Genomic DNA, 15739 nt, shown 5'->3' with positions numbered 1-15739 from the left:
GCAGCTTTGAGTGGGCTGAGTGATATACCTTGTTTTGATGGGGTTGTTAGAAACCAGACTGTGAATTGAAGGACGTGAAGATGGAGATGAACACAGGGCTTAAAACTAATTGTAAGTTACCTGAGCAAACATAGTTTCAGACTTTCCATCACTGTTTGGTTTGTTGTAGTTTTTTTGGGGTTTTTTTTGGTTTTTGGTTTTTTTTTTTTTTTTTGAGAGCGAGAATTGCATTAGTAATGTCTGTAACATAGTTCTTGGGAGAAAAGAAAACAAAAAACCAAGAAACTGACATTATAGTAAAAGCAGTCTTGCTCTCCATCCCAACACTTTGGGTTGCTGGAATAATAGACATCTGGAAAACAGATTATCAGGTAATAAAAATAAACATAAAAGTTGTTTGCTAATCACCAATTATTATGATAAAGTCACACTCCTTTGAACAATTAGAGAAGTTCATTGATAATATCGCAGTTTTGCTTCAACAAGGAGTTAATTTCTTTTCCGAACACATGGCTGTGTTTTGCTGAAACTCAGTTATTACCTACACAGAGTAAGAAATTAGGGAAATAATCTGGTGTAAACATCTCTTTGACTTTGTGAAGATCATTGCACGGTCACATAGTTCAATAAAGAACTAAAATGTGTTTGTTGACTCCAAGCTCAGCTGTTTCCAAACAAATGTTTGTGAAACCTCCAACCTTAATAGCCTCATTGTACCATCCAAAAGATGTGCAAGAGAATGGATGACCTTTGAGATAGAGAACAAGCTGTTCACCGTGTCTTTTCATTTACTGAGACAAAATACTCTTTTTATGCAGAGATAATACTTTCCACCATTTTAAACAATGTTGGGTAAAATAAAGAGTTTAATTGTTTTTCTTCTGAGTGCAAGGGGTTTAACCTATGCTTCCTTAGATCAGGACTCTTTCTGGACCAGCACTGTTAAATGCATTGAGTGAGATAGACTTATTTTTTTTTTTTTTAAGACACTGGAGGTATTTTGAGTCCCATGCTCACAGGGTGGGATATCATTAGCTATCCATCCATGTTTAGCCACGTGACATCTGTCTTTGAATGATATATGGATGAATTCTCATTGCTGTTGTGCGCTGCAGCTATGGGATCAATAATTTACTGAAAAGGTCCAAAGCAGCTGTAACAGAAATTGGTCTAAATTATTGTGAAATTGCAGTCTTGCTGTGGAAAGCTGCTGGGATGCTCTCAGTTGAACACTTGTACAAAAGCACTAGCTTGGACTGGAACAGATCACAAAAAAATAGGGAGAAATTCAGGATATGGAAATCAGGGCTCAGCCTTGTCTTTCTCACATAAGGTGTGGTTTGGCCCTTAGTGTTTGCAGTTGTAAATCCACCACTTAAATCACAACTTAGTATAATTGGTGAATTGGTGCTTACTAATACCAGCTAGCTACACTGGTAAAATATTTTTTGCTCTACAGTATAACTGAAATCACTTCGTTTATTGTTCAGCCTCTGCCCATGTTTCTGTTCTTATCTGAAAAAAAACAGAGCTGTTCTCTTGTTAAAGGAGACACAGCATATTTTCTGAAATTAAAAGAAATACAGTCAAAAGGAATCCTTCAAAACTTGAGGAAAATCTTACTTTTTGGGAAAAAAAAGCACCCCAAAACCAGAGAAAGAAAAAGAAACATTTTTATTTTGTGGTTACAAAGACCAATTACATTGTCTGTTTTCAATAAAGATTGAATGTGGACCAAATGCTCTAGATCATGCATCGTGCATGAATAGTTTAGTAAAATTGGAATAAATTTTGTTTAAAAATTTTATAATAATTTGATTTGGAAGGGAGCTGTGAAACCACCGGGTCCAACCCATGCTGGAAGCAGCTTCAGTTACACCAGGAAACTCAGAGGTTTGCACAGGCAAGCCCTGAATATAGTGATGTTGGACACTGTGCAGGTAACATGTCATGTTGGGTCTCCTCACAGGAGGAAAAAATAAGTACTTTAATCTAGAAAAGATTTCTTTTGTTGCTATCTCTGATGGTTGCGCCATATAATTTTGTAGCACACCTCCAGGAAAAGTCTGGCTTGGTCTTGTCTCTATTCTGCCACTGGGTTTTTGAAGACCACCATGAGATTTCCTTGAGCCCTATCACCCAAGAGCAAATCCAGTGCTTTCACCCCAGTGATCTGTGCAGTAAAGGTTTGGGGAAATCCTAAAAATAGGTGTGACAGATGAATGAGGAATGAAAAAGCTACACTGAAATCCTAATCTGTTGGTTTGTCCTGACAACCTGAGGTGCTACATCTTCTGTGCATAGGGATGGTCTGTTAGCAAATAGCTTCAGCCTGGTTTTGTAACACTGATAGAAACCAGGAGGAGAAAAAGCCTTCATTAATACAATTGAACAAACCTTAGAGAAAACTTCTCAGCACTTACAGTGATGCCAAAAAGACTAACCAACCATCTAAAGATTTGAATATATTTTATGATTCTCAATGACTGTGCATAGATGTTAATCACAGTTCATGGAAATCCTAGTTTTTTTCTTTTATTACTAAATGCTATTCTTCTGAATTTCCAGAACAAATGAATGTGTGGAAAGGCTGCTTTGTGTGCAGCTGAGCTAACTAGGATGGCAGTGTTTGTTATAAGGACTCTTTCTGGCTGGTTCCTGAACTATTATGTCTTATTTTGTGCATACTTGTGCCTGTTGGTGCTTTGGGAGCTGAGGATGTATTTGATAAGTAAAGGGACTGATCTCTGCAGCAGCAACATATTGTGAACTTTTTGAAACTTAAAAGTTTATGTATTCTGTATTCTTTGGGCCTTTTTTTTAAGGGCAAGTGTCCTGTTCCTGCCATGAACAGTAACAGGAGTAGATACTTTCTTCTTGCTCTTGCTAATGTATTGTACCTTGGGCTTTTTTTGTCTTCCTCTGCAGAAACTCTCCTGGATGATTTCCTTCTCACATACACGGTTTTCATGACGACTGATGACTTGTGCCAGGCCCTTCTAAGGCAATATCCTTTTACTGAAGGCTGTATTCATGGGGGTCACACATTTATTCATAGTTTTATCTATTGTTGTGCCTTATATCAAAGCTACATGCCTGGTTTTGAGACAGATGTCTAACTCATAGCAACAATGCAATTTTATGTCAGCTTTGTTTGAAGATAAATAAACTTTTATAACTGTGACAAGGTAGAATTTAAAACCTCCCCAGATTACGTTAATTCATAGAATACCTGTATGTGCATAATACATTACAGAATATACAAATAGAAAACGTAAGCGATTTTACAGTCTCCGCTCCTTTTATCATATGCTACAGGATGTAAGTCTTAACTCATTCTGAGATAAAATAATTATTTTCATGTATTTCTAATGACTTGGATAAGCTATGAAGCTATGGATCAATGTTTGAATAAACTTGTGGCTATAAAATGAACCTTTTGTTTTTTTTTGTTTGCTTATTTTTTTAAAATCTTTTCCCCATCCTTAAATTTTGTGGTGAAACCATCAATTTTTTTCCTTTGGAGCAAGTGTCTGAAGTGGGTATCATCTGACATTTGGTGCTTCTGCCTCATTAATAGAAAGCAATGGTAGAAATAAAATGCACTTTTAAAAAAATTTTAATAGAGTCACTTCTGCAGATAGTATAATTTGTGCAAACAAAAAGAAACTGACTTCCTTTGCCTGTTTTTTGTGTTATTGTTATGCTTTTCCATTCTTCCCATAGACATTCACATTGGCATCGGTGTGCAGGGCAAAGATTCATTCTCAGTTCTGCGGAAAAGATATGACTCAACATTATGTAATTCCTTTTGAATTGATTTTACTTTTATAGACTCATCTCTCTAATCTGTAAGAGGAAAAAAAATCCTGTTGATACAGAAGATGAATTGAAATTCCTATTACTGAGAATTTCATTCCCAAAGTTATGAAACTCCTAAAGCTCCAGACAGGATAAAACATTTAAAACTGAGCAATGCAGTGAAAAAAACGCTTTCATTAGCAAATGCGAATATTGAAAAGTCTTTGCCAGCAGTTAATTTTAAAGTTTCTTTCAGATCTTATTATATGTTCCTTAACCTACTGCACCTATTGTGCTAAGAACCACCAAGGGAAAGAAGATGACTCTGATGTGTCCTGTAGGAAAAGAAAAGTCTTGCATTTGGTGTCTCAGTGGACTTCTCTCTACAAAGACTGGTTGCACGAAGATGAGCATTTAAAACAATTTTTAAAGGTATTTAAACAATTTCTGTGATGCGTTTCAGCACTGCTTAATTATATACTGTGTCTAAAAAGCCCCAACAGCAAAATCTATAAAACATATTTTTTCATACTTAGATTTTCTCCATGAAATCTATAATATAAAATGATTTACATGTGTTTCCTTTAATTGCTTGTTCTGGTTAGAAAGCAAAACCAGTGAGAGACTCCGAGTCAGAAATACAATTTATTAGGAAAAGAAAAAAAAAAAGAACAAAATACATTTAATAATTCAAAAGAAAAAACACAGAGTGAAAATCTGGAGATTCCTTTTTTTTTGTTTGTTCTGTTTTGTGTTTTAGGTAGGATGCACTGCATAGGGAAGCAGAGACCTTAGAATTTTTGCTTTTTGGTACTCGATGTGTATTGCTGTATTAGAAAGGGGACATCATTTCAGGCATCAGTGATGTCACACTGAGTTGCACCTGTCTGGAAGCAGGGCTTTCTGGCCATGGAGGCATGTGACTGTTCACTGTCTCACAATTCCTCTTCTGGAAGCTTGTGTGCAGTATTAAACAGCAATAATGTTAATGATGGTTGTAGTTACATGTGCAAAACCAACATACAGGGTCATAGGCTGAAATCATTAATGCAGAAATCTTTGAATGTGGGGGCTAAAGCAAACTTGGTGACTCAGCTCATGCATGTATCCTCATTTCCTTAGAAGAGAAAGGGAAGGATCTACGTGCAGATGCAGAAAAAGCATAGAGAAAATATTTCCTAGAATTTCAGTCATGACAATGTCTTCCCCCAAAGTTAAAAGTAAGGTTTATTTATGTAGTAGTTTACAGCTAGGGAGAGCTGTGGGAGTTTATGGGAGACATCAACTCAGTTTAAAATACATGCAAATATGAGGAAAGGTAAAGTAGAATATTTGCAATTTTAAAAGTCCTTATCTGATGTTCTGTTACCATTTTGGATACGTGGTGATGGTGTGATGTGCTGTCATGCTTCAGAATGTGTTATGCTGACCTAACCCAGGTTTCATGCAATAGCTTCAAGTGGTGTTTTAAATTTTCCTGTTTACAGACAAAATAGTACAAGCATTTTGCCTTCTCACTTGCTACACAGTACTAAGTAAGAGTGTTTCTCCAAAGAATATTAAATATTGACCTGTCTGGAAATTTGAACAGGAACATTCTCTCCTTACAGTTTTTGCATAAGTACAATGATATCCTACTGTTTTAGTAGGATAGTGCCTGAATTGACTTAGACTGATGTGATGCCTTAGATTAATGTTTGAGTTGTCAGGTGTTCTAAGATACTGCTTTGTTTTGTAGACAATATACAGAAATGTGTTAGATGATGTGTATGAGTATCCTGTTCTTGAGAAGGACCTGAAAGAATTTCAGAAGATACTTGGCATGCATCGCCGTCAGTAAGTATTGATTATGTTAGTGATCAAGTCTTTTTTTCAGAGTGCAATTTATTTTTGTTGCTATCTCTCTGTAATTCAGTACAGTGATAAGTGATACGAGTGGCATATTCAGTTTTACAAATCATCTCATCTTAAAACTAAAGCTAGATTATTCAGGTTTTTTTGATGCTTGTTGGGCAGTGTTTGTGATTCAACATTCGCTCCCATCAGTTTCATTTGGGATTACTTACAGACAAAGCAATGGTTTGTGGAGAAGATGGCAAAAATTCCCTCAGAAGCTGCAGTCTATGACTTCAGATGGTACCTTCATTCTCTCCGTAGTACTGAAAAGCAAATTATTTGGCATAGTCATCTCAGAGGTCTTATGTTATTAATAATTATGTCATCTATAAAAGATATTTAATTGGCATGTTTTTCCAACAAATGGAGGTTGTTTCCATGGTTTGGCCACTGGGGAAATGGAAGGAGCTGTGCCATGAGGGTTACCCTGAATGCTGTGTTTGCCTACTCCAACAGCTGGCAGCATTGCTTTTTACTACCTTGATGCTTTGGCTGGAAAGAATAATTGTAATTTTTCTTTTTGTTTTCAGCACTGTAGATGAGTATTCACCTCATCGAAAGGTAATGCTAACTTGATTGTTGCTGACAGCTAGATAACATACCACCTCACTTTTTTTTTTTTCCTTCTCTGCCCACTTCTCTCTCTTTTCTTGGCTTCTTAACTGAATGTGACTAGTGACCAAAAACATGACAGGGCACATCAGTGAGGTTAGACCTGCAATGCTGCTTAAGGAATAATTTTTTTTTTCTTTGAGTGAATCTTGCAGATCGACAGTATGAGCTAACCTGCAGTGGTTATGACAATATTAGCATGTTAACAAGATGCTTTGAGATGTCAAAATTCTGGAGAGGCCTGGGGGAGGGTGTCCTCACCGAGCTAGAGGGATGTAGCAAGCTGGGCAAACTGGGCTGAACACAGGCATTGACGTGGATGTCAAGTAAACAGAGCATAGGGCGGATTTGTTGTGACAGTGACAGACAAAAAGAGAGGAACATGAATCTGTCTGCTTCACTGGAGGGAGAAGTTGCAGCCAGAGAAAGTTGGTGCACAAACTGCTCAGAGGTGAATTGCTGTGCTTGTCAGTTTTACTGGGCTGAAGCTGAAGTGTGTAATAAGCTTAAAATGCTCCTGCAAAATGTGGAAGGCAGAACATGAGATTGTAGTGAAATTACTAAATAGGCCGATTGGTACATAGGAAATGTATATAAGAAGTGTGTAAGAAATGGGCTCTGAACATGAATACAGAAAACCTTGAATTGTGCAGTCTGCTTAGCCTTGGCATGTCCTGCTTCCTCCAAAATCCCCACCTTGGTCATTATTTAGTAAGGCAACTCCCAGTTTACTGCTCCAAGAAAGGGTGGGTGTACTTCCTATACAGAAACCTTTTGGCCAGACATATGGGTTAAATGCTGTATTCTGTGAATTACTGCTTTGTAAACAGCAAGGGTACAAAAACTCAGTGGTTTTTTTTTCCCTTTGTTTCTTTTCCACTCCTTCACAGAACAAAACCTTTTTCCAGCAGTTCAGTGTAAAGGAGAACTGGCTGCAACACAGAGGAACTGTGAATGAAACAGAAGAAAGTGAGTATAAATGAAAGAGTAGAGGAAAAACCCAAAAGCTATACAATTGTTTCTCAAGGACTTCAATGTAAATATTCTTTAGCTGACATATAGCTTTTGAACAAGACCTTAGGGGTGCAAAAGAAGAAAATTTGGCAAATTTACCTTCCTTCCTCCTGGTTTGCAGGGCTCAATAGTGCCATGGTATCTCAAGGGTTTTTTGCCCTGTCCAGATCCTCCAGCACCCCTTTCACAGTCCCGTCACATCCCAGGTGTGCTGGCAGCCCATCCACCATACATTACTTCTGCTCCAGTTCATGCTCTTGGTCTCTTGCCCTACATCTCAGTTGTGAAAGGTGAATGAATAAGCCTGTCAGATGAAATGGGCCAGGATCTGCTAACTCTGGGAATGTGCCTTAGTTCCTTCTCTGCTCTAAATCATCTCTGCGTGGAGTGCGAGGTGCCACTTCACTTTAATGCCAGTCATTTCAAAAGGCAATTCCCCTCCATCACTGCTGGCACTGTAAGGCAGTAAGGCTGTCACCCTCCTGCAATGCCTGAGCAAGGAAGGAGGCAGAGAGGAGAACGCTGTGTACACAAGGAGGGAATGGCAGAAGGAACTCCTACCTGGCAGCCTTGCTCTTTGACAGTAGATCTTCATTTCTTATTGAGAGCAAAACTCCAGAAGTTCACTGGAAGTCAGTGTATTTTTAGTGTTCATTTGTGACAGAATAAAAGTTGAGCTTGTTCTACAGCAAGCTGAAAGACTTGCACAGTATGTACTGCTGATAGATAATCCTCTTTTTGTGCTTCAAATGTAGGGGGTTTTGGGGTTTATGTTACCAAGGCTTCTTCTAAAAATGTTATTTGTGGATGAGACCCCCCACGTTCATTATTCTTTCAAAGTTGGACACAGATTGTGGGTGACTGGAAAGGACAGTGTCCTGGTGCAAGAGAGGGGACAGACCGTGTGACTGTGATAGGACAGTCACCAGGACAGGACCCAGCAAGGCCACTCCTGACTGAGTTAAATTGCTTTTGTCTCACTCCTTGAGAGTAGGAGACATGGACTATGATGGGATTGAAGTAATGAAATAGCCAGAGTGAAGCTGGGGAGGGAAGAGACAGATGCAGGGGGTGGACATCTAACCCTGTGTGGTGGCATGCTGTCTGACTGATGGTGCTTGTGGAGATTGGGTCTGTCCAAGCTGCACTATGCCACTTGACCAGAGGTGTTTTATCCTCTATTGCAATCATCACCAGGGCAGCTTTCAGCCCCTGGCCACTTCCTCCCTCTGGCATTTCCTCCTTCTGACAGAGAAGCAGCACAAGCTCCTGGAAGAGATGATGTGGTTCATCCCAAGAGATACCACAGACAGAATGTTGAAAAGGTGTGAGGGGGAGAATCACTATGGTGGTTGTGCATGAGCATCTGACCTGTGGGTTGATTTAGTTTAGTGCTAAAGAAGGATAAATCAATAGCCCATTTATAAAATGACATCACTGTCCTTGTCCATTTGTAAATGACAGAGAGGACATTTCAAACAAATCTGCTGTAAGCAAGGTGTGTCAATCTGCATATGGAGTCCAAATATTCCTGTCAGATTTTTTGAAAGTTATTTTTCTACCTTGCAATTTAAAGTGCAGTTGGATGTCTCTATCTTCATGATGTGTATCAATTCTGATAAAAGATTCTGCCATAGAATGAGCATCTCATTTACTCTCTGTCAGCAGAGACAGGTTAAAAAGGAATGAAAAATAAAATGGCTTTTTCCCCCAATACTCAGTTAAGTTCCCCCTTCATTCTCATATTTGGTTTTACTTTACTACAAAAGGAAAAAATCCCTTTTCTCAAGGATAGAGTTCTTAACTGCTTCTGGCATAGTCTTCGCTAATGAAAGTGCCCTGAAGCCATGAAGTCTGTAGGACAAGCAAAGAGCTATTGCTACATACATCTGTCAATAAAGAGTATTTAAAAAATACAGCAGTTCTGGAGAATAAAAGTTGTCCTGTGTTGGCATGGTAGCAGCCTGTCTAGAGTAAGAAGTGCTAGAGGAGAAGGAAATTGAAAGTTTAATTGAGCAGTGAAGTGAGTGTGAAACTAAGAGCTGTGACAATTCTGATTAGCAGATGTAATTTTCAAAATATTTATGCAAGTCTGCAGCTCAGTTTCTTCCGCTTAAGTGTGGCAGCCATATTTCAAAGAATTAGCTAGGGCAAACTCTGCAAAAGATGTAAACCTAAAATTCTGGCAGGCAGAAAGAGTGTACATCCCTTTTTGTAGCAGAAAAAAGTAATGACTGAGCTGACCACAGCATTCCCAGAGCTGAACCAACTCGTGGACCTCAGTGGAAGTAGTGAGCCCAGGGAGTTTCTCCACACCAGTTCCATTTATATGTGCTGCTTGTGATTCAGGAAATGAGTTGTCAGAACTGATTGTGTGGCAGTTTGGGCAGTCTCTGCTGGTGCTGAAATACTCTGGCAATGCAAGTAGTTTAGATGTCTAGACAGGTAAGCTATCAGTAGTGGTTGAAAACCTGGGAGCACTGCTCTTGCAAAGCTTCCTGTTCCAGGTAGAAATGGAGGTCCAAAATAACTTCTGCAGCAGCCATTAAGTATACCGAAAGGGCAGTGATTTATCTGAACCTAAAATGAGGGGAGAAAAGATGGCAACAGCTGAGTTTCAGAGAAGATAGGCTGTGAAGGAAGTTGTCTGTGACAAATCCTCAGGGTAGGAAGTCTTAAATAGATATTGCTGTGGGAGTCTGTTTCCATTTGCTTGCCCCTCTCATTTCCCAGGGACAGGAGGTGGGGAGGGGAAAAACGGTGATATTTATGCTTAGTTTCATGTCCTTTGTGTCAGGGCACAGTGACTGCCCTTCCTGCAGCAGCCAGGCAGCTGAGGCATTGCTGTGGTGGGGTCTGCAAGTTTGTTCTTTGCTCTGTTCAGGTGTCTCTGCCTACAGCTGAGCATGTCTTTGTTCCTTTGTGCAGTTTTCTGCCGTGTGTATATAATGGAGCACTCCTATGTCAGTGTGAAAGCTCAAGTGTCGACTTCAGCTCAGGAGATTCTGAAGATTGTGGCAGAAAAGATCCAGTACCCAGAAGAGGAGTTGGCACTGGTGACAGTGTCATTCTCTGGTGGTAAGTAACTTCTAGTACATCTGGTAAAGGAGGGCTGGCATTTTCTGATGCAAGGATACAGCTGTTCCTCTGTGGGCCCACAGCTGGATGACCAGGGGAACAATGAGGAGCTGCTTCCCAGAGACTTGTTTCCATGGCAACAGCTCTTTCTTGGGTACTGTGGGATGTAGCATCTCCTGGCTGGGAAGGGAGTGTAAAGAATTCTCAGTTTCCAGCAGTATTACAAGGTTTTATATCTTTTTCACAGCTGAATCTCCTATTTTAGAATTTAAATTAATTTTGAAGGCAATGAGGCATGGTTTGCCTTGAAAATAGAGACGGGAATAGCAAATAAAATATGCATAGCTGTTTCCTCATTTATGGCATAGGTAACAAATATTCTTGAGCTGAAAGGAAGAAGACATGTATTTGCACAATTGAGATACTAGGAGCAATCTCAGCAATATTTTGTAAGCAGCAACTAACATCTTTTTCCTATTGTTTTAGTGTTAGTCATTAAATAGAACAGCTTATTTTCTTTTTTAAGAACGACTAGAGTGATCGTGGAGTGTTACTAGGGACCAGCCAAAGTCCCAAGATGATCTTTGGTCTTTGGCAGATCTCAAGCTCCTTGGTCAGATTGTTTTGATCGTTGTGGTGTTTTTTGGAAGCAATTTAAGTAGGTGCATAGAACTGTGAACCTGTATCTACAAAAGGACTAAGAGTGTAGAATATCTTGGCAATATTCTCAGATAGCATTAGTTGGTGTTGACCCCCTAAGACAAAGGATGAGTCTTAAATTACAGCACTCATTGCTACTTCTTTGTCAGTCTAGTTAAATTAAATACAAACAAGTGCTGGTTTGTTCTGTTTATATCTTTGATTCAGAACTAGAAGGTCATATTTTTCTTCCTCCACGCTAAGCTCAGTTAAATAAACGTGTTTTTGAGTGCACTGGTGTGGGCATCAGGGAGATGGTGCCCTGCTCTGGTTGTTGAGACCCTGGACACAGAGCAGCCATTGGGAGCATTACACATGGGTGTCCTGGCCATCCAGGCTACTTTTTCAGGCATACTCTTTTTACCCCTGCGTGTGCCCAAACTGACCTCCAGTGCATTTTACAGCACTGCAAAATCACTCTACTGCTGTTGTTTTTCAGATCTTTCTCTCCTGTTCAAGAGCAGGTCAAGTTTTGCTCTGATAGCAATAAATCTGGTTCTAACTGCCTGCTTAGCTAAAGAAAACCAACCATTCATAAATAATGAAACATAATATATTGGCTCCCAAGAAAGCCACAAAATGGAAGTGTGGTTGCTACTTGGTTGTTCAATGAGAAATAGTAAATAAAATGCAGGTATAGTGGGAAAGCCATTTGTACATGACCTTTATAACCTCTAAAATGTTATTTAGTTACATTGCCTGAGTTAATTTGAAATACAACAGTATCAGTGTCTTTCTTCTTATGCATCCTGTACTGCAAGTAATGAACACCAACCAGCTATACTTTTTTTTCTGCTTTGTGCTTTTGCTATTTGTGTGACTTAGAACTCTTGTCTTTAATCCACTTGGAAGGCAGCAGTCTGAGCATTGGAGAACCTGTTTTTATTGTATTCCAATAAAGGATAAGCAAGCTCTTTATTCAAAATGACCTTGAAAAAACATAATTTTAGTTCAGCATAATGTATCTGTGTGTCAATGGATAAGTGAGCATGGATAAAAGGGAAAACTGTCTGAAATTATATTTGGCTCTCAGGCTCCTCCTGGTCCTACTCCTCATGGGCAATGCAGAGTCTAGGGTAGCTGTCAGTGTTCTTGGTAGTTTTGGGTCTACCATGTATCAGGTCTCCAGAGGATTACTTGGAGCCCACAAGAAGTGACAGTTTTTAAGCTGTGTTTGGAGTTTTGCTTTATTTTTGTCCCCACCTTTCTCTAGTTCATTCAAGATTCTGCAGAGCTGAACCAGTACTCTGGACTGAAGGACGAATAGTCCTTACCCTTTGCTACCAGTGTCCTGCTATTTTACTCAGATATTTCTTAAGTTTGCTCTAAGTCTAGAACAATTACCATAAATACTGTGTTACTGCTCTGTGGGGTGAATTTCATGGTGATGGGATCCTTTAAACTTTTCCTGTTCAATGGCTGTGGCTACTGATTTAATCTTCACCTCTGGTTTTGTCTCCAGTGACACACAACAGCTCAGTCTCTGAAGGCTGAGACACTCTGCTCGAACAAAATTCACTACATTTATACTAGATACACTGGGTTGAAATTAAATGTTCTGTAAGGCATAGGAGGCTAGACCAGATTATTTCAGGTTTTCTATGTGAAGTGTAGTTTGAAAGCAGAAGCAGGAAGCTTTTGTGCTCTAGTCCATCAGAGATATCTTGCCTGAATTTGATGCTTAGTTACCTTCTAAGAAGTACAATTGTACTGTTATTTCTCATATACAGCTTATTATACTCGTGTTCTGAAACTTCTGTTTTATTGCTGTTTTTACAGAAAAACATGAGCTACAACCAAATGATTTGGCTATCTCAAAATCTTTGGAGTCATCCAGTCGTATGTTTGTATACCGAAAAGATCTGACTGATTCTTTGGTAAGGATTGGTATTGTATATTTCCCACTTTTTGTTTGTCTGACTCCAAATCAAAATCTTAGTATTCTTCTCAGAGGGATTTTTCAATGCAGAAGTTTTTTTGCTTCCTTAATAAAGCTTACTGAGCTGCTCTATTCCTTAAAAAAAAAAAAAAAAAATCTTTCATTAACAGCAGTTATTTGACTGAACAGTAATGGAATTTGTTCGTCAGCTTTAAATAAACCAAAGCTTCTGTGCAGCTTAAATCTTGCAATCTACATCAGCCTGGAAAAGATGACTTGTGTTTGTACCAGAATGAATGGGATAAGGATTATTCAGGGCTCTTGTGACTCTTTCCTCCCCGCCCTGCCTTGTGACTCTGTAGCATTTTGGCTGGAACATAATCATACTAAGTGATGGACAAATTCCCTGGAATTACTACATGTGGAAATAGATGTCCACAAGACCCATCAGCGTTACCCCTGTGTTGTGGCCAGCTGGTGTGTACCACTGGAGGTGTGTCTTTCTCCTTTCCTTCTGCCTGTCTGTCTCTCCATCCTCTCGCTGGCGCTGGGAAGGTCAGTGCACTGAGAGGCAGCAGATCTCTCTCATTCTTCCCTCTGTCTCCAGAAACCAGGATTGCAACCTCCTTCCCTCCACGCTTTCCCAAAACCTCAGTGAGGCAGGCACACTCAGGCACTTTGGTGTTCCAGTAGTTTTCTGCTAGTTATGCAGATGTTTCCAGGAAAGAGTAGGGGCTGTATCGCAGCTGACTTCTACATGTTGTCAGTACCTCTAGGATCTGTGCATTCATCCTCAGGATGAGAAATGTCTATTTGCATTTTGTTGGATCAATGTGCCCTGAAGAGCTGACATGCCACTATCATTGTAATCTGTCATCCCCATTATCTCTGGTGTTCCAGCCATCTCTAAAAATGTGAATATTAAGGGAAGGTTTCCAGGTGACAGCCAACCTAGTTTCATTAGTTGCATAATAAAAATTGCAAAACTTGCTGTAACTGTCTGAAATATAGCATCAAAGTAATGGCTTAACTGGTAAGAATAATCTTTCATCTTGGCAGATGGTTCATGTGCCAAGTTTCAGACTGATGAGGTTAAAAACACCAAGAGAAATGCAAAACTTTGAAAATCCCAGCTAATAATGGAAATGTCAAATGACCCTGAATACCAGCAGTACCACCACACTCCACAGCAATATATAAATAACTTTTATGAATCAGAACCCACAGTGTTTTACTCTTTGTTGATTACATTTGGGGTAGATTAATCATAAAGTATATGGATTTATGTTATTGGTAAAAGTGGACTGGAGAGCAAGTTATGTATATTTATTCTTAATCCAATGTGTTTTCAGAATTATTCTTTTATATCAGAAAATTTACTGATCTATTAATTTAGATTTTATTTTCTGATAGTTTGAGGGATTTTATTTTCATTATGCTGTCTGCTTGGCCATTGTTTTATATTCAAGGTTGGAAGAGGGAGAGAGAAGGAGAAAGAGAGAAGGCTTTACTCTCCAAAGCAAATCATTGATCCTATTGACCCATTTCCCATTCAAGCTATTTATTAAATAGGTTATAGCTCCTTCATTTTGATTAGTGGGGAAAAAAGCCCTCAGAGTGCACTTAGAGAAGATTACCCACTCAGCTCTGTTTGGTACCTTAGTCCAGTAACTGTTTCATTGCAAAACCTTTGGCATTTCGTGAGCAATTTGTTTTGCTCTTGTCTATTCATTTAGAGCCCATTTTCTGAAAATGAAGAATTGCAGCAGAGATCTGTGAGGATTCTGGGAATTAACACCTGGGATCTTGCCTTAGAGCTAACAAACTTTGACTGGAGCCTTTTCAATGCAATTCACGAGGTAAGAAGCACCACATCCACTTCCAGGTATATTACTGTCATGCAGCATTGCATCATTGTGATGCATTTTGGAGCGTTGGTATTCCTGGGTACTTGCTTCACTTGCATAACAAAATGATTTGGCAGCTCCCCAGTAGTGGTCACAGGTCCAAGAGTTATCTTGCAATCCTTGAGACTGAAAAGAATTGTCAGAGGTTTGTAACTTTCCTTTGTTCAGGCGTCTCATATGTTCCCTGTATACCTGATGTGTTTATTGAGATTAGCCTCAAAAGAGTAAAAGACCGTGATTGTATTCTAAAAAACCCTCTCTGTGATTGTGTTACATATGCAAAATGTACTGTGCGCTTGATAGTATTTCAGTAAATATGGGATTCCAGAAATAGTTGTCTTTCATATCACTTTAGCCACAAAAAAATTCACAGTTTCAGCAATTTAGATGGTCACATTACTGTTCTTGTTAGGCTTCAGTGAGATAAAAAGTACTGGGCAGGATTTATTAAATGAGATAATGGTGCACTTCAGGGCCCATTGGGTTGTTTCAATGACTTTGATAGATTCTGGTTTGGGTTGCTCAGTAAAACACACAGTTAACAGTAGAAAAGCTCTCTTGAAAATACCGTTTACTGAAAAGCATCTTGACTTTTTGAGAAAATTAATGCGAAATTGCCTTGCTGTTAACCAGATACTTTCATTTTCTTTCATTTTGGGTTGTTTTATTCAGTTTAGACACTTTAAATTTGAAACTGGCCACATTTGGGATTTTTTTAACAGAAATCAAGACCCACATGTCTATTGGTTAAAAATTGGCTAATACAGAAACAAATTTGAATAGAAATTTTTCAGATTCTGCAATGGTTTGATATGGTTGATTTTTCATACTGGAACAGAAGTGATAAAATGCA

The 15739-nt window shown here is 39.0% G+C and overlaps 1 protein-coding gene across 2 annotated transcripts in view; it reads left to right on the top strand.

The window, feature by feature from the left end:
- The window catches only part of RAPGEF5 (Rap guanine nucleotide exchange factor 5), a 154531-nt gene that overhangs the window by 116086 nt on the left and 22706 nt on the right, over positions 1–15739 (top strand). For both annotated transcript variants that reach the window (XM_030264812.4, XM_072925619.1), the window contains 8 exons: positions 2929–3007; positions 4089–4233; positions 5540–5637; positions 6228–6258; positions 7200–7278; positions 10252–10401; positions 12880–12977; positions 14716–14838. In XM_030264812.4, the coding sequence (XP_030120672.4) occupies positions 2929–3007; positions 4089–4233; positions 5540–5637; positions 6228–6258; positions 7200–7278; positions 10252–10401; positions 12880–12977; positions 14716–14838 (803 nt within the window). The remainder of the gene's footprint in view (positions 1–2928; positions 3008–4088; positions 4234–5539; positions 5638–6227; positions 6259–7199; positions 7279–10251; positions 10402–12879; positions 12978–14715; positions 14839–15739) is intronic.

Source organism: Taeniopygia guttata, chromosome 2 (assembly GCF_048771995.1).
Source record: "Taeniopygia guttata chromosome 2, bTaeGut7.mat, whole genome shotgun sequence".
NCBI lineage: Eukaryota > Metazoa > Chordata > Aves > Passeriformes > Estrildidae > Taeniopygia > Taeniopygia guttata.
Note: the sequence above shows the minus strand (reverse complement) of the source record. Positions and strands in the feature narration are given on the sequence as shown.